Raw genomic sequence first — 22101 nt, 5'->3', positions numbered from 1 at the left:
CTTCATTACATTTTAACAACATGCATGAAAAGTTACCTTAAAAAGTAAACCTGCTTCATGTAAAGGTCACAAGTATGTTTCTGAAGAGGCTGCAAGTGCCAATAATTTTAAAGTTTAATAAAAATAGAAATTTTCTTCACTTTGTACAAAAAGTTAAAGAAACATGGGAAGTTTGATAATACAGTGACTTACATGCTTTGGATAAATCAAAATTATTTGATTAATAAACAGAACCCAAAAATTTGGCCACCAGTTTTACCATACGGTTAAGTTTAGCTTTACTATTTCTATTTTGTAGTATGATACCAACAATGTGAGAATTTTTTAGGCAACAGGCCTTTTTTCTAAAATGTAATTTGCTAATCATGAAAAAAGAACTAACTTCAGAGATGTTCCTATTTTGTTACAAACACCTTTAGACAATTAGCAGCAATTCTCAGAAGAGCTGCTTTACATTCTGTATCTACTTGTTCAGTTAGATACCTGCAAGCCAATAAATTTGCATGAATATTTTTCAAATATAATAGCCTTTGGCAAGAACTACCTGTTCTGCCTTTTTTTTAATAGCTGCCTTACCGTAATTGAACAGCCATAGTATTATGATCATATTTATTATTTTTACTAAAACTGCCTGTGTACAGATGCGAAAAATAAAAAGGTACTCGTACAAATGTAGAATAATAACTTACGCCTCTTAATAGCCTGCATTTAGTTCAGGTCATATTTTAGCATTATAAAACCTAGCCCTGTTTGATTGTATTAATTTGAATTATTCCACAGCCATTTTAAAAGCTTTTTATTATTCTTAGTGGTAACAGTCATCCTTTTTTTTTTTTTTTCCCTCAAAACTGGTGTCTCATTACTTTATCAACCATACTCCTGTCTGAACATTCAGCTCCACTCATTAGAACGAGCATCTGCTACAAACTGTATTAATGAGATACATATCAAGGGATACAGCAAGCCGCTAACCACCTGGGTTAATCACTGTACAGTACCAAGTTGATAACAGAGTCATACAGTACGCCTTGAACATACTGTTACAATTACTCAGGTAGCAACTACTGTTTTGGAAACAGCACTACAAAATTGGATACATTTGTAAAGCCCTACATACCCTGTAGCTAATGGTAACATACAGAGTATATTTCAACACAGCCAAAAGGCATGATTTAATAGTGGGAAATTTACCCTTTGGAATTCTTGTGCCTTATGAATAGACTAGCATTAAAATTACTTTTAAGACTTCAGTCTGACAACTGTTCCAAAGAATATACAGGATAGAATTCACAAAACCACTCAGAACAGCTGCAGACTTAAGCGATTTATTTTTTATAATAATAATAATTTAAAGCAATATGATTTTAGAGGTGTTCTTTCCCCAAAACACAGTTGCATATAATATTTACATACACACAAATAGCTGGCACAAAGAAAATATTTTTCCAGAGAGCCAATGCTAAGTGAGCTTCAAAGCTCTTTTAATTTAAAGTTTGCTTGTCTAAACCTGAGATGTAAACGTGCACATCTTTATACACAGGCATTCATGAAGAGTAGGGCAGTTCACACTGCATTTCCCATTGGAGCAAACATGCTCCAGAACGAAAACTGGATTGAGAACAAGAGGTGTGCCTTGCTGATGTTCATGGAACAAGGGCTCTGGAAACGAGGCGCAGAACAAGGAAGACCATGGTGTAGGCACAAAGTCTGTAAATCTGGACAGACTAAGCAAGGGTAAGTCAAAAGATTTTGAACTCAGGGCTGCAAGAGAATGGAGGAGGATGAGTTTTTACACAAACCAGACTCAGAACCCACACGTTTACAAAAGTGTGTAAGATACCACTCAAGTAAATGAAACATCTAGAGAAAACTACTGTTGCAGGAATAAAATACAGGTATTTAACAATGGTGAAATGTAAGAAGTTTGGCTAAGTTGAGCAAATATTGCTATTAACTGAAATTAGAATGTTTTGGCTAAGTGAGAACATATAAAGTTATTAGTTAAGCACCTGCTTTTCTGAAAGTCCAATCCGTCTGATGAAACAGCAGTGCTTTTTTAAGCAAAAAGAGAGAACACAACAACAACAAAAAAACCAAACGTATGCAAGCCAAATAATATTGTAACAGGCAGACCCTAGACTGCTGCATCTAAACTACACTTAACAGAATGGCTTCAGAGATATTTGATTACAGGGGTTTCATCTCCAGATGAAGTAAGCAGGGGATCCATAAATGGATCTCTACTAACTGATATCTTAATATTAAATTCAGGAAGGTCACGCCTGTCAACACAAGCATTCAGAATAATTAATGAAAACCTGTTTAATTGCATATGGAGTCCAGATCATCAGAGAACAACAAAATAATTAGAAGCATGTCCAATGGAAAAACTGTCATCATCATTTTTCATTGTTGATTAGCTTAACTATCATGCACCGTGTCTAGATGTCCAAATAATAGCTCAGGGTTTCATCTTTAATCTCTCTTTCACATCACACCTTCAGGTGAATATCAGTAACATTGAATCTTTGTAGCACCATTTTCCTCTCTGAACATGCTTATCATCTCTGTATCTCCATAAACAACTACAAGTTATTACGTATTGAGAAAATTTAAAAGAAGTATTTCATTCCCTCAGTTTTATTCTTCATCCAGTCTGTTTTGTCACCATCCTAGAACTGTAAAAACACAGGACAGAATGTCCAAAATACTGAAATTTTCTACAAGAAATTACATGTACACTTTAATTTCTCTTACAAAGGGCAGTCTTCCAGGTGCACTACTATTTTCTATATATTTATTTTAGTATTCAGTATGTATGCATCCTCTACATCTGAGTAAGAAAATAAGAATACTCCCTAAGACTTCAATTTTCCAAATGAATAATATATGACAAACACTCACTCTTCATATTGGAAACACGAACAAAAAAATAAATGTGGAAAAATAGCTTACAGCCCCACGGAATAGCACTAATTGTAATTTTACAACAACTTTGTATTTGTTCTAAGACATACCAATCCATATTAGCTAACAACACACAGTTTTGCACACATTATTCTTCAGTGGCAATGCACACTAAGAGACACTGCAGATGAACCAATTTTTTCCTTTAGTATCAAATGGTCTTCTGTAAAGAAATTATTTTAAAAAGCAGAATTATTTTCTGCTATTACTATTTTGTGAAGCAATAGGCCTAAATTATATGAAAACACATCCATACTGTCTTTAAGACATACTAAAATACTAGTGTAAACCAATCCCTAAACAAAGGCTTCCTGAAGGACTAAGCTGTGAAAAAAGGCAGGGATTATCAGCATCTGAGCCGCACAGGACATTAATACTTTGTAAACATATTTTCATAGTTATACAAGTCAAGTCCACAGGCAGTATAGCTGGAATGTGGATTAAAAGCATAATAAATGTAATAAATGCTAAGACTCCCATCTGGCTCTTTGCATGGTCAGTTTAAGTTGGCCGAGTTTACTTGTTTAGGCTCAGCAGCTTTTGAATGCACTGTACTGCTCCGAAAATAAGCCTGAATCTCCCAACGCCATGTTTCTGTAACCTCGCACCCTGTGAACACCTGCATCACATTACCCCAGTGCTTGTGCATACAGCCAGCCAATGTTCATAAGCCAAATATTCCCACCCATTTCTTAATGCTTGGATGTTATATTGAGTGCAAGTTTATTTTGTATTTTCACACCACGCTCTGCCCAAGCTAATAAACCGTTGAAGTACAAACTCCACTGATGAGAGAAACCTGAAGGGCTTTTTTTTTATAGGAGACAGCTTAGTTCTGGCTGAATTGTGCTGAACCCTGACTGACTCCATGTGGAGCCACTTGGTAATTCTTCTAAGACACCTAATTCCCCATATTTTCCAAGCTTTTCATAATCTAGGATACTCCATCCTATTACTAAAGATAACAACCCTAACAAAATAAAGAGCACAAGAAAAACTTTAGAAGACAGGCTACACTGCCTTTTATTTAGTATCAAAACTCTGTTGTCTCAGCACATGGAAGGAGAATGCTTTCCATTGCACTGCTAAAACAAAACTCTTCTTGCACTTAGCCATATGCACAACCAGTATTTTAACTTCACCAGCCTGAAAACAAAAATTATTACCTCCTGGTTTTGAAAGTATACATTTCTTCCACACAACTGATGCCTTCTAACTTGTACATGTGTAAAGCACCACGCGCAGATGAGCTTAACAGTCCTCCTCTTACTGTGTCTACATTCACTGTAATTGCACTTTCTCTGATCAAGTCAAAGCAGGTTAGAAATCTACTCATTTGCTCCAAGTGAAGAAAAACTAAAGTCAATCCACTTAGCACAGATTACAATTGCTTAAATACCACTGTATGTGAAGAACATCTTTAAGAAATAAAAATCAAGCTATGGAAATGAATGTGTCTTACAATTTAAATTCTTCCTGTTACTCAGACACTATTGACTATGATGTAAGAAATCAGACTATTAATGACCTCAAGCTAGCACCCAGAACAAAAAGGAACACTGTGATCCGAATGCTACATGTAGCATAGGTTAAAACCATTTCCATTAATATCTAGAATTCTTGATTTTAATTTTGAAACCAGAAATACTAAAGAAAAACAGAAAGTTAGATGTAGATGGTTACTTCAAAACCTCAAGAAAACAGTTGTAATTTCACAAATGTTTCAACCTATTAAAGATATTCAGTCCTATGAAAATAAGTATGATTTTGGAGGTTTGGAATTTTACAGAAGGTAGTTGCTTGTATGAAAAGCCACAGTAGCTCCTTGCAAGAGTACAAGGAAACAGGGCACCTAACGTGTAGGGTTTTATTTCAATGTGAATAGCAAATACCTTCTGTACCTCATCCAAGCTGCTGGGTATAGGGACAAGAAACCCCATGTGACATGTTTTTTTCATACAAAACAAAGTAATGAAAGGATACCCACTGCTACCAGATGCACACGTTTGAACAACAGAGTCTCATGCAGTTGAGATTGATCTATAACCAGTTAGCGAAGAAAAAAAAGTGTTTTCCATTCTGTATTTGATGATGTTAGCATTTCAGAGCAGAAGAAACACCACACAAGTATACTGGAGAAGTTAAATATAAAGATACGTTTCAAACCAGAAATAACAACACTGAAGAGGTTCAACACATCAATCCAATCAGATTATAGTCCGTTATAAAAAAAAAAAGTTACCCCTACAATGAATGTAAGAGAACTGGTAATGGAAAATTAAGCTATATTGACTCTTTCGCTGACCAGAACTACAACTTTGAACTATGGATCACAGCACACATGAAAAAACCCTATGAAATTTCTAATGCTAGACAGCTTCTGAAGGATCAACTAGAAGTTTTAATTTAGCTTTTATAAACAAGTTCCTTAGCTTAACAAACTCTTACTGTTATCTAAGATTATTCTAAGACCTTGGTAAGTCCTGACTGACAGACAGTCAAGGGTTATGAAGAATAAAAGTACATACATTAACAGTCTGTTTGCAGAACAGCTGCTAAAGAAACTTGGCCACAAACTTCAGCAAATGTTAGGTACCAAGACAAGCAAAAAATTAACCGCTGGAGTCAGTTTTCTTGTTAGAATATGCTTTGTCCTTTGTAGAAGCAAAATGACTTTCCTGAGAAAATACAGTCTACCCAATTTACTGGGTGTTTCTTTTTAATTTAAAATTAACTTACCGAGTGCCGTCTGCTTTCCAGCTAACTTTGTATGGCTTCTGTTCCAAAAATTTAATATTTTGCTTGTCCATGGAAACAGGTTGTGCTCCAGGGAATCCAGATCTTAAAAAAACAAACAAACAAACAAACAAAAAACAACAAAAAATACATCCATGTTTATTAATGTTCTGCAATAAACAGTCACACATGGCAATGCATTTTTTATGTTAGACTAAAGTTACACCTTGTACCAGACTTGCTGCAAGGTTAACTTGGAGTTAGAATATCTTCTCCAATAAGGTATTTTGCAAGAGGAATCAAATGCCTCTCTGATAAGAACACAGGTATTTGTTTACGACAAAACACTAAATTACGTGGAACTTCAAAGCTGGAGGAAGAGATATTTGAATTCAAAATTACAAGCACAGGAAGAACTATAAGCATCAGCAGGTCAGTAAGCATGGTGAACAACTGCCTGGATCGTCAGCTTTGGAAAGGAGGAGTTCAGAATGTGAGACATTAAAATCAACATTCTCATTAACATTGGACACAAATCCAAGTTGGCTATAAAAAATTAGTATTGTACCTCAATACTGAAATGTATAAAGAAAAACTATAATATAATAAAATAATAGAAAGCAGTTGTATAAATAAGTTGGGAATGTAGTGCAGCTTCAGCAAGCACTAAATTTTAGACAAATACCTGGACTAGACTACATCTGGAACTTGCACAGGAACAATTCATCTGAAAACATTTTGTATCTCAATGGAAAAGCAGTTCTACAATCTTCATTTTTAATATCAACAGCTGATCACACCATTTCACAGTACAATGCAAGATCCTCATCTGTTTCACTATTGAGTGTTTTTGGGGCTTGCTTTTTTTTTTTTTTTAAACAATCCATCCAAAAATAGTTACTTTTTCTCATTTTTACAATGAGTTCTTCCGCAAAACTAGGAATGTAACACTTATTTCTAGACAGTATAAATAAACAGGTTCTAAAGGTTCTCATACCCTTCCCATCCACAGAACTGCTGACATTTTTGCTGTATTCCTCCTAACTTTGGTTGTGTTGTCACTTGGGTCACACATTTAACTGTTATTCCTTCCAAGAAAATTGCACCCTAAATAAAAAAAAAAAATAATTAGTATTTAAGCCTTCATAAAAGCTGACCAGAGCACATTACTACAAGATTGTCTGTTTTTACAAGTTGATCCTCATGAACAATAGTAGCTTAAATATTCCTTAAAAATTTACCCCCAGATACCAAGATACATCACTTGAGATTTGCCAGTAAACTCACTGGTATTATGAATGTAGGAACTAAAATGACTTATTTATGGGGGAAAACCTAAAATAATGATTAAAAAAATTTACAAAGGAGGTAAATGGTAAGGGATAAGCATTGTTTAGCTAGTACTCTCAAGAAAGTTGCCATGTCAAGCTACAGCATCAGACTCATTTTTCATTTGCAACTAAAATTATCTTATTTAAAAAGAAAGTACATTAGTATCAAGTATTTAATAGTAAATTGGTCACACATGGAATTTCAAGGTAATGCAAGATGTTTATTTATGGATGAAAATCTGAACCTAAAGCAAATCACCATACATTAAAGGTCACAATATCTTCTGGCAGAAGCCCTTGTGACACCACTTTTAAGTGTGTCAAAAAGTATGGCCTCAAAATAAACAAACTGGAAACCAAGGACAGAATTGACATATGAAATGTTAAATAAAGTTTCTAATACATAAATAGTATTTCCAGACCAACAATTCTGTGTTTTCCTTGATTCATGAAAAGCAAGAGCTGCTCACTAACAGTAGAGATCTAACACAGAAGGTAAACCTAAGTAGCTCGGTAATTACTGAGCTCAAGTCACTGGGAAAAAATCTTTAGACAAGAGGTTTCTGCTGGGTCTTTTTAAAGACATTAAGTCATTCTTTTCTCCCTCTAAATCAAAGATGTATGTTTTCAATTAAATATGTTAATTTTATCAGACCTAGATGGTAACTGCAGTACAAGAAGTTCAATTACATTAATTTCACCTCCAGCTGGGTATCTACCACATTTTATGTCTGAAAACTTAAAACTTACACCAGAGGGAAAACAATTGAAAGAATGAATGTACTTAAACAGCAGCAGACTTAAAGGGCTCTCAGTTGGTCTAGGAAAAATTTATTAACAAAAGAGAAAACATAAACGGCTGGTTTGTAACAAAGTATTTGTGTGAAATTATACTTGCATGATTTTATTCTCAATCTAAACCAAGTTACTAAAGTGGAGGTGCTATCCTGAATGCCACAGAAAAGCCTAAATAGAGATCAATAAAAGAATACTGAAAATAAAACTCAAAAATAACTTGTATATTTCAGAAAAAGTTTGATGCTGAGTGGAATAAAAACAAATTCTGTACAACAGAACACATTAAAGCCATCAGATCTAAAAAGCTACATAATAAAAGATCTCTTTAGAGATCCCAATTTGACCAGATTTATTTCAACAGCATCTCAAATACATTCGCAATGCAGACTAAGAAGATCAAAGCATGGTGTTTCAGCTGTTGAATTATGAATCCTGCAAATGAAGGTACAAGTATTGTGTATGTCATCACTAAAATGTTTGAAACTTGCCTTAACAAATCTAGCTGCACACTACTGATGAAAGGAGCTTTTTTGCTCCTTTTTCCACACACCATGGCACTCATCTGTTCTACTCTTGAGCAAGTCTAGGAACTAATTTGGCAAAAACAGTATCATAAATTAATAATTTTCTGGCAAATTAGTATCCTAAACTAGTTCACCATAGAATGAGTCAGCACTAGTGCCAGCACAAGGGAAGCAGAAGGAACACAGAAGTGCAGGGAAAGCAGGACTACAGTTTTCAGTACAGCCTGCATTTAGTTAAGATTGGCTCAGTTGCATCTCCAAATTGTATTCTGAGAACAGTACATCCTAAAGAAATACCCTAGTGCATAACCTTAATCACCTTAAGCTCCACAGACCTTTGGTGCATCACTTGTCCCATATTATTTATGTGGGCACCAGCAGGTGCAATGGCACACAGGTGACTGGGCAAGGGAGACAGACAGTTACACGTGCCTGGCCAGCATGTTGTCTGAATTCTGTCTGGTTAAGAGCACCATGACCAAAGAAAAATGGTTGTATCTTCCTTCTCAAATAACGGCAGAATGTGACAGCAGTATGACTGCTATATATTAAAGCAAAAGGCAGGCAACTGGAAAAATTCTCCAGAAAATAAAAAGTCATAAACATGAAACTGGTGCTTGCCATTTGAAGGTCTCTCTTGCAGATTATCTGCCTCAAGTATACTCACTAGCTAAGGCACAGCACTATGAAAACAAGGTGAGTCACTTGGGCACCTGTCCCTGGCCAACTCAGCGCTCCAGGTTTCATGAGGACATTTCCTCGGATAAGGTGCCAAAACTCAGCCAGATCCAGGCGCTTGCCGCACCGTTGTTGAGCTAACAACCCCCTCTGGAAACACGACACTGGAGAATACAGTGCAAGGATGCCAGAGCGTGCAGCTCAGCAGGAGCACCTGAGGTCCTCAGTGCTGCTACTAAGCCAAGAGCTATAAGCCCTGATGGATCCAAGGTAACTACATGCACTCAGTATCTAGTCTCTGCACAAGCTGTACTAATCAATCAAGCTCTTCCCACCTGCCACCATATCCCTCCACCCATCACTTCAGCTGAAGGAGAAGTGGCGATATGTATCATCTTGTGTTGGTTCAGATCCTAAACACCACCTGGAGGAGTGGGTGCGAGTGGGAACAGCCCCAAACACACACCTCCCTAACCCTAGTGGCTATCACCAGGCCTGGGTGATAGCCATCTTCAGGCTACTCAGACCTGACTGGGTGCCAGTATGCTCAGAGACTGCCTTCCAGAGGACAAGAAACGTTCCAAAACATGTCAGGAAGAGACACAGCCTGCATCTTCTAAAAGACAGGAAGGGAGAGACAGGAACTTACACTGATCAGCTTTGATTTAATACCTAGAAATACCAGACCAAATCACAAGAACTGCCTCTAGGCATGTACAAACAAAAAAGATACAACAAAAATATACTGACTGTCACTCAGTAACCATGGTGTTCAACTAATCATTTGGTTTTGGTGATGAAACAAGCTTCACAGAATCAGGAGAAGCAGGAAATATCACATCTTTTGATGCTGGTTTTTGGCTCGGCTTTTGTTTGCTTGTCTTGTTCTCAGAGGGGAACTCAGAAAACATGGGGTAGATCTAACTTCTATAAAACAGGAGAGCAACACGTTTTGAAACCAGGTTCAGAGGAGCTAGTGTTTCACGAACAAAATGGAAGAATACCTTGAGGAGAATCTGCGGGGTTGTTTAGGTATAAGAGAGTTAATTTATTTTCCCTAAATTTCCTATTAGCATATTCTTATTTTTGTGACATCTGTGAATTTAGTAACAGGGATACAGACTGTGATGGCAGCTTAAGAATTCAGTGTTATCCTTAATTACAAGAATGGGCTGGAAAAAACACTGTACAATTCAGTATAAACAAAGTTCTACACTTAACAGGGCATAAGCAATTACACAAACACACACTGGTAGGTAATTAGAGGAAAAGATACGGAAGCACCAAGAGAAAAAGCGCTGAATTAGTATTATTCTGTCTTGTAAAAGGCAATTATATTGAGATATATAAACAGAAATACTAGCCTTAAGATACGAAAAATTAATTCCTCTCTATTAAGCATTAGGATGGCCTCAGCCAGAGGCTTGTGTTCAATCATAGGCACCACAGTCTCAGAAAAATGTGAGTCAACACGACAGAATACAAAGAATGACAAGAATGGACAGAAATACAAAAAATATGGACTATAGGGAAAAAGTGAACAAATTGGCATTTAATGTGGAGAAAGAGGAGGCTAAAAAGGAAATTACACCCATATATGAGTATATAAAATGCTGCTGTAAAATCAGAAAATTATCTTTTTTCCATATCCATCAAGACACCCATGGGCAGAACTGTAAGCACAGGGGTTAAACTTCGGCAAAAAAAAGTAGGTTAGGCAGAAAAAAACCAAAGTCATGACATTTAGAAACAAAATACTTTGACAGTTAAATAATAAATATTATCCTTCCCAACTATATCAACCATGAGGTTTAATGGTTTCCCGGTCTCACAGATGACCACAAGACACCTGCACACAAAATCAGCTACCATCTCTTCTAGACCATTGAGATGTAACCATCCATTTTAGAAGCGCTACATATCACACCCTGTAATACCTGTGAAATACACAGCTTACATGGGACTAGAATAGGCGGCATTCCTTATTAAACAGTAAAAGATCCCGTTGAAAATTCTGAAGGTTCTAGCTCAGAATTATAACTTTTTGTCCTATTTGCAAAACCAAGTATTTTTTGCTCCAAAAACTTTTCTCCCTGAAGTGAGATTCTAAGTGTCAGTTAATAATGTTGCTTCGAAGCTACAATTATTATGGCATGCGCTGACAAAGTCAATGTGTGTTTGGATTTGCTGTGTAGCATCTGAGACCACAGCAAACAGATTTGCTGTTACCTGTCAACTACATTCAGATGATGACAAAGGAAACTGTAATGGCATTATGTTCTAACTGTTCCCACAGTTTATGTAGCATAGAAAAGAAAGGCTGTCATGACTTTTTGACATCAAAATATGGAATTTTTAATGCAAGATGCTGCAATAAAGTTTCTCACATCCAAGATGGAGTTTCTGAAATGGACAGCATGCTAACTTCACAGGCTAGCCGGGCAGCTGCTTCCGACTATTCATTATCCTAGCGAGCTGCCTGGGAAGTGTCTCATCCTCTACCTCTAAACTTTACTTGTCCCCAAAAAGACTTGGGCCAACATGAAATCATTTCAGATCTCACCACTATCACCACAGCCACCTCTACTTTGACACTGTCTACCCTCAGGTGTTTACAGAAAGAGTCAAATTTGAAGGCTGAAAACAAATACTACAAGAAATCAACATAATGCTGAAAATTTAGCCCTTTAGACAGTAAAATAATAAGAAAATCTGAGCAAGAGGTATTTACCTGATAATCATACCCATGTAGATCACATATTTACAAGGAATCACAAATAGACTGTATCCATCTCTACTGAGTTAAGCAGTCCAATCTGCCAGCCAAGAACCATGGTAAAGAATTCTCCCAGTTCCTCCTCTTCATGTCAAAGAATGTTCCTCCAGAGCTGCAAAACTGAATTATACGAATATGCATATTAACTAGATGATTCTTTTTTCATAAATTCTCTAACTCATAATTACCTTTTAGTCATTAATATGCTTATTCGTATAATTTAGCTTCCAGCTTTCAAAAGAACTATGGTGGCAGAAAAGAAAAAGCCTGGGAAGCCAGGATCATGATTCCTGTTAAACAGACCAGTTCAGTTTTATACTTGCTGAAAAGAGGCTGTCATTGGATGTCACCATCACACCTCATTTGCTAACACATCAAAAGGCAAGTCAAAAACACAGGTCTGTGGTTCCAGCCCAAATAAATTTTCTGAAATATCAATGTTTTACTGCAAGGCTAATGGAGGTAGTGACCATATCCCTGAGTATATTTTTACTATGGATTTTCACTGTGTTGGCAATTTTTTATTCCAGCTGATAGACTATTTGAAAGTTTTCAAAGTTCATCTTGCTTCTCTGGACAAGATTTTATATTCCTTTCAGGCTAATTTCTTCCATACTCCATCTGTAAACCACATTGAGCAGCTGCAGTAACAACAAAATGCATTTTTGCAGCGTATTTCCTATGAGGATTTCCAAGTGTTTGCAAACAAATACACCTCAGACACAAGTAAATGAATTCAGTGTTATGCAAAAAGAACCGAATCTATTTTTGCACTCAGCAACATTCTCCCCTAGTTTATCTGCAAATAAAATAAAAAAAGTCAGGGATTTGGAGAGAACTGAGCCATTAGTCTTCAGATGATACAAGTATATTCTTCACTCTGGAGTATTAGTTCCATACTATGGTAACTACAGCAACTTATTTCATCAGAATTATGCAGATGTATGTTCAATCACCATAAGCGATCAGCCATATTTCTTATCATGATACAGTTAAAACAGCTTTGAACAAAAAATAATTTCAAAGCTGCCTTGGGGATTTTAAGCTCATATTGCTTTTTGATAACCCAATTCTCAACCCTCCAAAATTTCAAAAGGTAAGAATATTTACCAAAATGAGCAGTGAATTTAAAAAAATTCTGAATTTCATCCACATGGCTACAAAAAAATAAGTAAAAACTGTTTACACATATACATCATAACATTTCACCCCTAAAGATAAAGCGAATAATTAAAAAGTGCTTTACCATTTCAACGCAAATTTATTAAAAATTGTTATACAAGAAAAAATTTAAGGAATTTTTACAACTGGAATAACTGGAAGTTGTAACAACAACTGGAAGTTGAGGTGTTGAATGTTAAAGTTCGAAGTTCATACAGGATGCATAAGAAAGCTTGCAATGAAGATACCAGTTTTTCCCGGTTAAGAGACAATACTACCAGTCCTTATATGCAAGAGCACTGGCACTTGTTTAGCATGTATTTGATGACTATGAGTTTATGAAATTAAGTATAGCAATTAGAATAGTAAGTTCTTAATCAAAAATACCAGTTTTAGGCGTTCTTTTTTCCTCTTGCCAAAGGAAGAGCTTGATGATCCAGGTTCTGATTCTTGGCCTCCTGTTTTACCATTATCATCATCCTCCTCTTCATCATCATCAAAGCACCATTCTGGTAGCTCAGGTGGTGATGGTGCATCATCTTCATCTCCATAACGACGAAATAATTCCTTCAAATAGTCACCTTTATAAATACCTGGTGGTCTAGCCTGAGCAAAAGTGGCCACAGCAGCCTCAATACTGTCAAATAAAAATTGAAAATTACTCTGGATGCTTAATTTATATGTTTTAGTCATATTCTGCCTTATCAAACCTAAGATTTATTGGGACTGAGAATTAAAAATTCCAAACTGGTAAATGCAAAAAAACATTCATTATATTTGAAACATCATGCTTAGATCAGCCTGGTAACAGTTGCTCTTGCACAAGATTCTGCATAATTATGTAGGCACTGCATATGTTCTCAAAAGTAACTGCATCTTGCACTGCTTCCCTGATTGTAGCAAATAAGTGGTCTGTTGCTCACCTAGGTAAAACTTTTATTGCTACAGAAAAGGCATGAGTGACACATAGACAAGTACTTAAAAGACTGAATGAAGACAAAAAAAGCAACACAAAAAGAGATGAACAAACTTAATGAAGAAAAATGCAAGTGTTGAAATTAAAATGTGGCAACATTTTTCCCCCTAAGAATTATCTCTCCTTTCATTAGACATTTTGTCATCACATTGGGAAAAAGCATCCTCATCTTTTCAAATTACTTCTCTTTCCAGAAGTTACTCATAAAAAAATGTAATTCAGAAGCCTTTTACTGTGCAGCTAACACTTAATCTTAAGTGCTTTAATAAACTGGAGACTGGATCAAAAAAAAATTAGAAACCAAAATTAACAGTCATGCACCTTTACCTGCCAACTGGAAAGCACTCCAAAATATACACCAGCAAGCACAGCACAAGGGGTTTATGATTACTATTTTCACAATTCCTTTGAAAACAGTTAACATAAAACAATGGACATAATTCTGTCTACAATTTGTCATGGCTGTGTGGAGCACTATGTTCCATGGACCAACATTTAGAGATTTTGCTAAATAAAAGGAGAAATCACAAAAGGTACATGCCCCTGTTAAGCTTCTTGACAAGCCTTAAACTGGAACAAAAAGTCTTAAAGCTGGAACAAAAGTACAGATTACATGCTGTGATATGAATTTTTTCATTTAAGAAAATAGCCTGCCACTGGAACAAGGAAAACATAGAGCTAAAATGCAAAAAAAGAATTTAAATACCAAAAAGTATATTTTTTTTTGTCATATCTGTACAGTATGAGAAAGAGCCTGAGAATTTTATGAAATAAATTTCCCAGAATAGACAGAAACACCTCCCAAGAACCAGTAAGTTTGGCCCTCTCTTCTGATCTTTGGTAAGAGTAGAAAACAAAACATTTTCCAGAGTAAGACTATCAAATGGTCAGCCATCAGGTCTCATAAATTACAAGTTTAAGAATCTGAATTATTCATATACAGAAGAAGCTTTAATATAAAGAAGCTTCATATAAAGAAGGAGCTTTCTTCGCCATTCTGTTTTCTAAGACTCCTAATTTTCTCCTCACAAGAAATTTTTTATTTTGGTATCTTTCTTAAATTGTTTCAAATCTTCCGTAAGCAATGCCATAGAAAGAACAAAACAAACCAAAAGGGATGGGGCCTGAAAGATGCTTAGATTTGTCTCTGATGATATTAGAAGAACTCTATATAGTATTCTGGAATAGATGGCAATGAAAGCTAAAAGAAGCAGCATAGATTTCAAGCACGGAAACCTAGCTGAAAGAAAACATATTTTGCAAGTTCTAGAAACATAGCAGTCTTCAGGAAAAACCAGTTGTGAAAAAGAGTATTAAGGTTTCTGATCACTACTTGGAGAGCTTTCAGTCTGGATGACCTTTCTTTAAACTGAACTATAAAATACATCTCAGTATTCACAATACATCAGCAGCATTCCTGTATCATACACTTAAGGAATGAATGCAGATGGATTTTTCCATCAGGAAAATCTTATTTCCTCATCAGCAAATAACAATGCCTATTTTAAAGAATGATACAGCAAATTGGATTTATCTTGATACAATTCTTAGCATTAACTACCACCTTCTCAAAATTAATTCTTTTGCTGTGGACATTTTTCCCTATCAGATTGTTCTACTAAAAAAATCTGACAGAGATGAACAAACTTGATAGACCTAAATGGAGGGGAAAAAAAAAAAATAAAAGAAAAAAAAGAGAGAGACATGGCTGTTAAGTTTTAAGGCTTTTCCCACAGAGTTTTGAAAATAAAGAGAGGCTCCATAAGAACAGGAGTTCCAAATAGATTCAAATGCATTTCCTCTTCAGAACAAAGGAACAATTCTAAGTCTAATTATTGCATACTGCTTTAAAATTGTTAGATTAAAAGCATACAAATTTGCTAGTTCATAGGAACAAACGGATTCATACTATAAAGATATTTGTATCTGTGTCTACTTCTTATGCTCAGCTAAGATTCTGCCAAGATTCAGCCACCCACTACTAATGGTGTTCTGTCTCCATTACTCCAATGTCTTTCTTCCAAGTTTACTAACAGACAACAATGACCTAGTTCTTTGCAAACAGCTTGCATGTACATGCTAAGTGCCAAATAACTGTATGTCCAGTCATATGAAAATGCTGCAACAGCAGTAGAATTTTCTTCACTTAAATGACAAAACCAAGAAGTATTATCAGAATGCTTAAGGGGCTTGTTAAGAAACATGCCTTGCATGGGATCCCGTCAGCAAAGAAATAGTGTTTTGTGACTACTACCAAACATGAGAAAGTCATGCCCAGCATGGTACAGGCAATTTTTTGTTATTTGAAAAAGTTCACTACTTTTTAGGAAGAAATCAACATTTTTATAATCACAAAAAACCCAGGTGAATCTGTACAGAGGCATGGTGTAGCCCTTAGTCAACAAGCTGGAAACAAGGACTTTGTCTCCCCGCGACCCCTCAGAAGCAAGTATGTCACTCTGCTGTTGCTCTAGCTAATCTGTTCAGAACTCAAATAAACCAAAAAAGTCTACATGCAAATCTACATGAAAAAGATGAAGTAAGAGAAATAATCTTTCATGCATCTCTGAACTCTACATTCTTACTCAAAATGTGGGACACCTCACAGGGAAGAGACACAATACAATGTATACACTGCTAAAAGCCCACACACAGCAGGTACAGCTGACTTTTCACCTACTGAGCCTGGAAAGCTTGACTGAAACAGGCTAAACTACCAAGGGATTATATAAACCATGTTAATATAGCTTATTTGCTCAAGATTAGTAGGCAGTTTTAAAAAACAAAACAGTGAATATATTAGGATAGCTGTCAGGACAGTAAGCCAAACAAACTAAAGATGCCTTTGGTCACTCTCCACAAATCCCTAGAAATTAACATTCAAAGTTACCTCCAGTCCAACTTCTCAACCAAAAAGGCACAGATCAGAAATCCAGTTCTATTGAAACCATGTGTGCAATGGACACCTAGACAAGACAAGAGAAGGGTTAATCATTTGCAAGTCGTTTTAATGTATGTCCTTTAGTTTCACAAGTGTGTTTTTGGATCCTTCTACCTTCAGCAGCAACATTAAAGAATTCTCCCCCTTCCCATCAAGGCAGCTTAGATCACATAAGGCGTATAAGCCTAAAAAGCAGTTTATTAAATTCTTTCTGTAAATTATTAGCAACAAGAGTATAGGATACTTCAGTTTCTCCCAATTCAAGAGCACTAACTTAATGCAAATAAAATATGGCTAATACAGATAAGATCCAAAATATTTAATGATTAATGCTTATCAGAAGACAACACAATCAAATTCAATAATTGTGCTTTTAGTGGATTCAACAAGCATTACATTCATTTCACACCATCAGGCATAAAAATCATGTTCAGTTTACCCTACCTCAAACTTGAAAGCAGTGTCAATAGACCACAATTCTATTTCAAATTTGCCATTACCATGCTAAGACCAAACTTACTGATCTTGGGGAAAAAAAAAAAAAAAACTACAAAAGGAAAATTATACAACACTATAATCACCTTGAATTACTTACCTTTTCAATGTAACAAAAAAAGAATTAAGTTTTCAGCCTCTATTTTACTGAATTCATCCCCCAGTGAAAAGAGGGAAAGAATCAAATGCATTGGAACCTTACTTTTCTCTCAAGGCAACAGCACCATCTAGTGATAAACAAACCGGTCCAAAAATTTGTGTTAAAAATGTGAAGGATTCAGGCAAGATGTTGCCTCTTCCTCATACTGCATTTTAAATATAAATATCAGCGTATTAAAAGTTTCCACTAACACGAAATGCAATTACTCTTAATATTAACATATTTTTCAATTGTGACCATAGAATCATACGGTAGATACAGAACCAGCTACCAACTCCACCACTAAAGCATGTCCCCAAGCACCACATCTGCACATCTTTTAAATGCCTCCAGGGATGGGGACTCAACCATGGGCAGCCTGTTCCAATGCTTGACCACCCTTTTGGGGAAGAAATTTTTCCTAACATCCAATCTAAGCCTACCCTGGTACAACTTGAGGACATTTTTTTCCTCTTGTCCTGTCACTTGTTACCTGGGAGAAGAGACCGACCCCACCTGCCTACAACCTCCTTTCAGGCAGCTGTAGAGAGCGATAAGGTCTCCCCTCAGCCTCCTTCCCTCCAGGCTAAACACCCCCAGTTCCCTCAGCTGCTGCTCATCAGACTTGTGCTCCAGCCCCTTCCCCAGCTCCGCTGCCCTGCTCTGGACACGCTCCAGCACCTCAGTGTCTGTCTGGTAGTGAGGGGCCCAAACCTGCACCCAGGGTTCGAGGGGCGGCCTCACCAGTGCCCAGTACGGGGGGACAGTCACTGCCCTGGTCCTGCCGGCCACACTGTGTCTGACACAAGCCAGGATGCTGTCGGCCCCCTCGGCCACCCGGGCACACTGCTGGCTCATGTTCAGCCGGCTGTTGACCAGCACCCCCAGGTCCTTTCCCCCAGGCAGTTCCCAGCCACCCTTCCCCAGGCCTGTGGCGCTGCCTGGGGCTGGTGTGACCCAAGGGCAGGACTTGACACTGGACACCAAGAAGCAAGTCCCTCAAGAATTTACTGATTTCCTTATTTATCTACCATACTTAGTAAAGTAAGTTTAGCAACAATTCACTTGATGATTATTCGGACAAAACATGATATCCTTTTTCTATATGCTCCCCTACACTTCAAGTTATTTATTTTTTTTACTGGAGATCCAAAAAATGCCTACAAAGAGTAGACTGATAAAATCCAGAAACTTTATATGGGTAAAGAGAAATATATATCAACTGTATCAGGCTTGGGTTTTGTGCCTGCCCCATCAAGCTTCCCTTCTTAAAAAAAAAAGACAAAAAAACTACTATAAATTTCTTGGATTCATCCATTCTAATAATTTAGTAATATTAAAAACTAAGTTGCATCAAATGAAATTAATTTTAGCTTCCTTATAGAATTTGTTCCCAGCAATCACTTCTCCTTTGTTTTATGCTTAAGCAAAAATTTTGCATTTTGTTTCCTTAAGGTTGGCAGGCATACTCCAGTCCTTCAAGCTGCAAAAATAAAGTTTCCATCCTATATTGTTCTGGCTGAATAGAAAATTTTGTTCACTTATTCACAATTCAGTCTCTTCTCATATCTAATCTTAACACTGGAAATTAAATTGCACACAATTGCTATCAGTAAGTCCTGCAGCTGTTAATGACACCAAGAATGTTAAGTCAATAATTTTTTACACATGACAAAGATAAGCAGCATCTCAGCAATAAGACCAACAGCTTGGAAGAGAAAGATCACGCAGGGTGCAGTACTATCACTGCTGCAGACTGCTTTCACCTTTAATAAAAACATTCTCCTCATCAGTCCCTCTGATGCTCTGTGAAGAAGAAACAAGTGTCCAGACCCAGAAATAACTTTTCAGTAATTCATGGAAGGGAAATGGGAAACCCCAACATTTCTCTTTTACTATGAAAGCTTACACCACAAGTTATTTAAAAGCTCAGCTGACACACTATTTTTTCCTTGATTCTTTCTCATCGGCTTTTTTTCATAGAGGTGAAACAATCTAAATAATGGAAAAACATTCCAAAATTCAGAAATGTCAAAAAGTTAGCAACTCAACACTAAAAATGGCATTTTAAAAGTTGAAATACTAGTTAAATGGGTCTGCTATTTACAGAATATCATCATGCTATCCATGCTCCGTATAAATTGCTGACCATAACAATATTTCAAGTTCTAAAATATTGTTGGAGGACCTAGTGGGTGAACTGTGAAAGGAGAGTGAAAAATGAGGAACTGACAAATGCGAGTGAGTGGGATCAGTCACCAACAATATTTCAAGTTCTGTTACAAGTTCTGAAATATTGTTGATGACTGATCCCACTCACTCTCATTTAGCAGTTCCTCATTTTTCTTATCACATACATTACAGTTTAGCAAAGAAAACATAGGCCTCAAATGTACATTCTATGTGAAATAAAGAAATAAGAAAGTACCTACAAGAAAATCATGTGAAAAAGGGTGTACCCAAATCAAATCTCTCCAGCACTGAAAAAAACTTAAAGATTCTCAGTGGTAACCTGTGACAGGACAAGGACCAATGGGTACAAATTTAAATACAATAGATTCTGTTTAAACGTAAGAAAAATACCCTGTATATTGTAACAGTGAGCAAACACTGGAAGAGGTTGCCAGAAAATGTTGTGGAGTCTCCAGGCTTGGAGATGGTCAAAACCCAAATGGGCACAGTCCTGAGCAAGCTGCTTTAGCTGGCCCTGCTCTAAGGAAGGGCAACTGACTAGATGATTTCCACAGGTCCCTTCCAACAGCCTGAACTACTGTACAATTCTATGATTCTGTATGAATCCTAACTGTACCAGCTTAGTTTATCAAGCTCTTATCAGTGACACCTACACAAACAACTGTTCCATGCACTCCCAAGTTGCACAGTACACTCAGATTCAGGAAGGCTGCAGAATTATCAGAGACTTGAGGATGACACCATTCTGACTCTGGAAACTCAGCTGCAAAGCAATTTTCTGTCTCTGACAGTTTGTAGACAGAGTTGAATATCAATATATTTAACAGAAATCAGAATAAAATGGTTTTAACTAAAACTAGAAGCCACCCAAATTAAACTGAGAACTTCTTTTGTTCTGGGTAAAAAAAAAAAAAAAATCTTAAGAACATTCAAGTATTCACTGCTAGACAGTACACCACAGGAGAAAAACTTAAGCCTAAAAACTACTACCAGTTTCCAGCAATACATCAGTTGCTTTGTGAGATTTGCTAAAGAATCCCTGATCATTCACTTATCAAATACAACTTCAAATAAGCCAGACCACCAAATGTCAAAACAATGCTTAGACAATACATAACCTGCATCTGCATCAGCAGAAGTTACAAAACCACAATGCAAGTATCATGTATTTGTAGACAGTCCTTAAGCCTGTATATTTTCCCACATTAAGCTGTGAGATGTAATCAGATTGATGGATACAGAAGCATACTGGTTTCTGTGAAAACAGAAACATCGTAGTTTCTAGAGCAAAAGCAATCACATCTATATATGCATAAACACTGTACTGAGGAAACTCCTTTGCTTAGACTTTCAGGAACGAGACTGCATTTATAAGTAAATATGATATAAATGAACAGTAAAAAATAATGATAGATACAAGATAAATATAATGGATATAAGACAACATACCTATAAGCTCTGAGGGATTCTTATCACTGAAGTGTTCACATACACGGATAAATGTTTCTGTATTCTCAGGTGTAGGGCACTCACCATGCCTGAAAAAAAAGGGAAAACACAGATTAGGAGACAGCTGGGGGAAAGGGAAGAAAAAAAAATTACTTCAGTGTGATCTTTCAAATTAAAAGCTAAATATTAAAAAAGTGCTGACAACTTACCCTTTACACTGGAGCTTTATATATTTAATGCCTTCTTTCTCTATATCATTCCTATCATAGAATCTAGTGGTGTTGGTCAAGTCTACCAGCAAACCCATTTTAACCTAAAAAAAAAAAAAAAAAAAAAAAACCACACACAACCAACTTATATATGTGATTCAAATATCAGTGCATAAATAAAGAAGCTAATACCATTAAAATTAAAAGCAATAGCAGACTACAGCTGCAATTTTAAAAATTCTTAAATATTACACTTGTTCATTAAATCCATATTCTACCACCATCACAGTCATCTCTGTTTCCTTGTGAAAGCTGCTGTCTGACTTAGCACCAGCCATCAATTAAAAAACTTCAGTTTGTTCCCATCAACGTTCCTAAATAAGAAAGACCTGGTAACAGCAAGACAGTATCTGGTTAAGAATTATTTTAACACGTTAAAAGAGAAATATGGTGGAATTGGGTGCTCTTATGCTTTAAGTAGAACAGTATTAAACACCAGCACAGTGGAAGTACCATAATAAAAATTAATTACTGAGACATATGTAAGTATACTCTCAGGAAAAATAACTCATCTTAATTTATCCATCCATTAAATGGGATTGCAAAACGAACACCTTTTCAAAATTTCAAAATTTCAAAAATTTCAAAAAATAAAACAATAATTCCCTTAAAATCTCAGAAACATTATTCAAAGCTAAAACATAAAACTACTTCAAATCTTGAAAGAT

The 22101-nt window shown here is 36.2% G+C and overlaps 1 protein-coding gene across 4 annotated transcripts in view; it reads right to left on the bottom strand.

Moving 5' to 3' along the window:
* Positions 1-22101, bottom strand: part of RNGTT (RNA guanylyltransferase and 5'-phosphatase) — a 193317-nt gene that overhangs the window by 151302 nt on the left and 19914 nt on the right. For all 4 annotated transcript variants that reach the window (XM_056343116.1, XM_056343113.1, XM_056343115.1 and 1 more), the window contains 6 exons: positions 21374-21477; positions 21165-21253; positions 16838-16913; positions 13359-13608; positions 6701-6810; positions 5707-5808 (listed from right to left, as the gene is read on the bottom strand). In XM_056343116.1, coding sequence (XP_056199091.1) covers positions 5707-5808; positions 6701-6810; positions 13359-13608; positions 16838-16913; positions 21165-21253; positions 21374-21477 — 731 coding nt within the window. The remainder of the gene's footprint in view (positions 1-5706; positions 5809-6700; positions 6811-13358; positions 13609-16837; positions 16914-21164; positions 21254-21373; positions 21478-22101) is intronic.

The sequence above is a fragment of the Falco biarmicus genome, chromosome 6 (assembly GCF_023638135.1).
Source record: "Falco biarmicus isolate bFalBia1 chromosome 6, bFalBia1.pri, whole genome shotgun sequence".
Classification (NCBI taxonomy): domain Eukaryota; kingdom Metazoa; phylum Chordata; class Aves; order Falconiformes; family Falconidae; genus Falco; species Falco biarmicus.
Note: the sequence above shows the minus strand (reverse complement) of the source record. Positions and strands in the feature narration are given on the sequence as shown.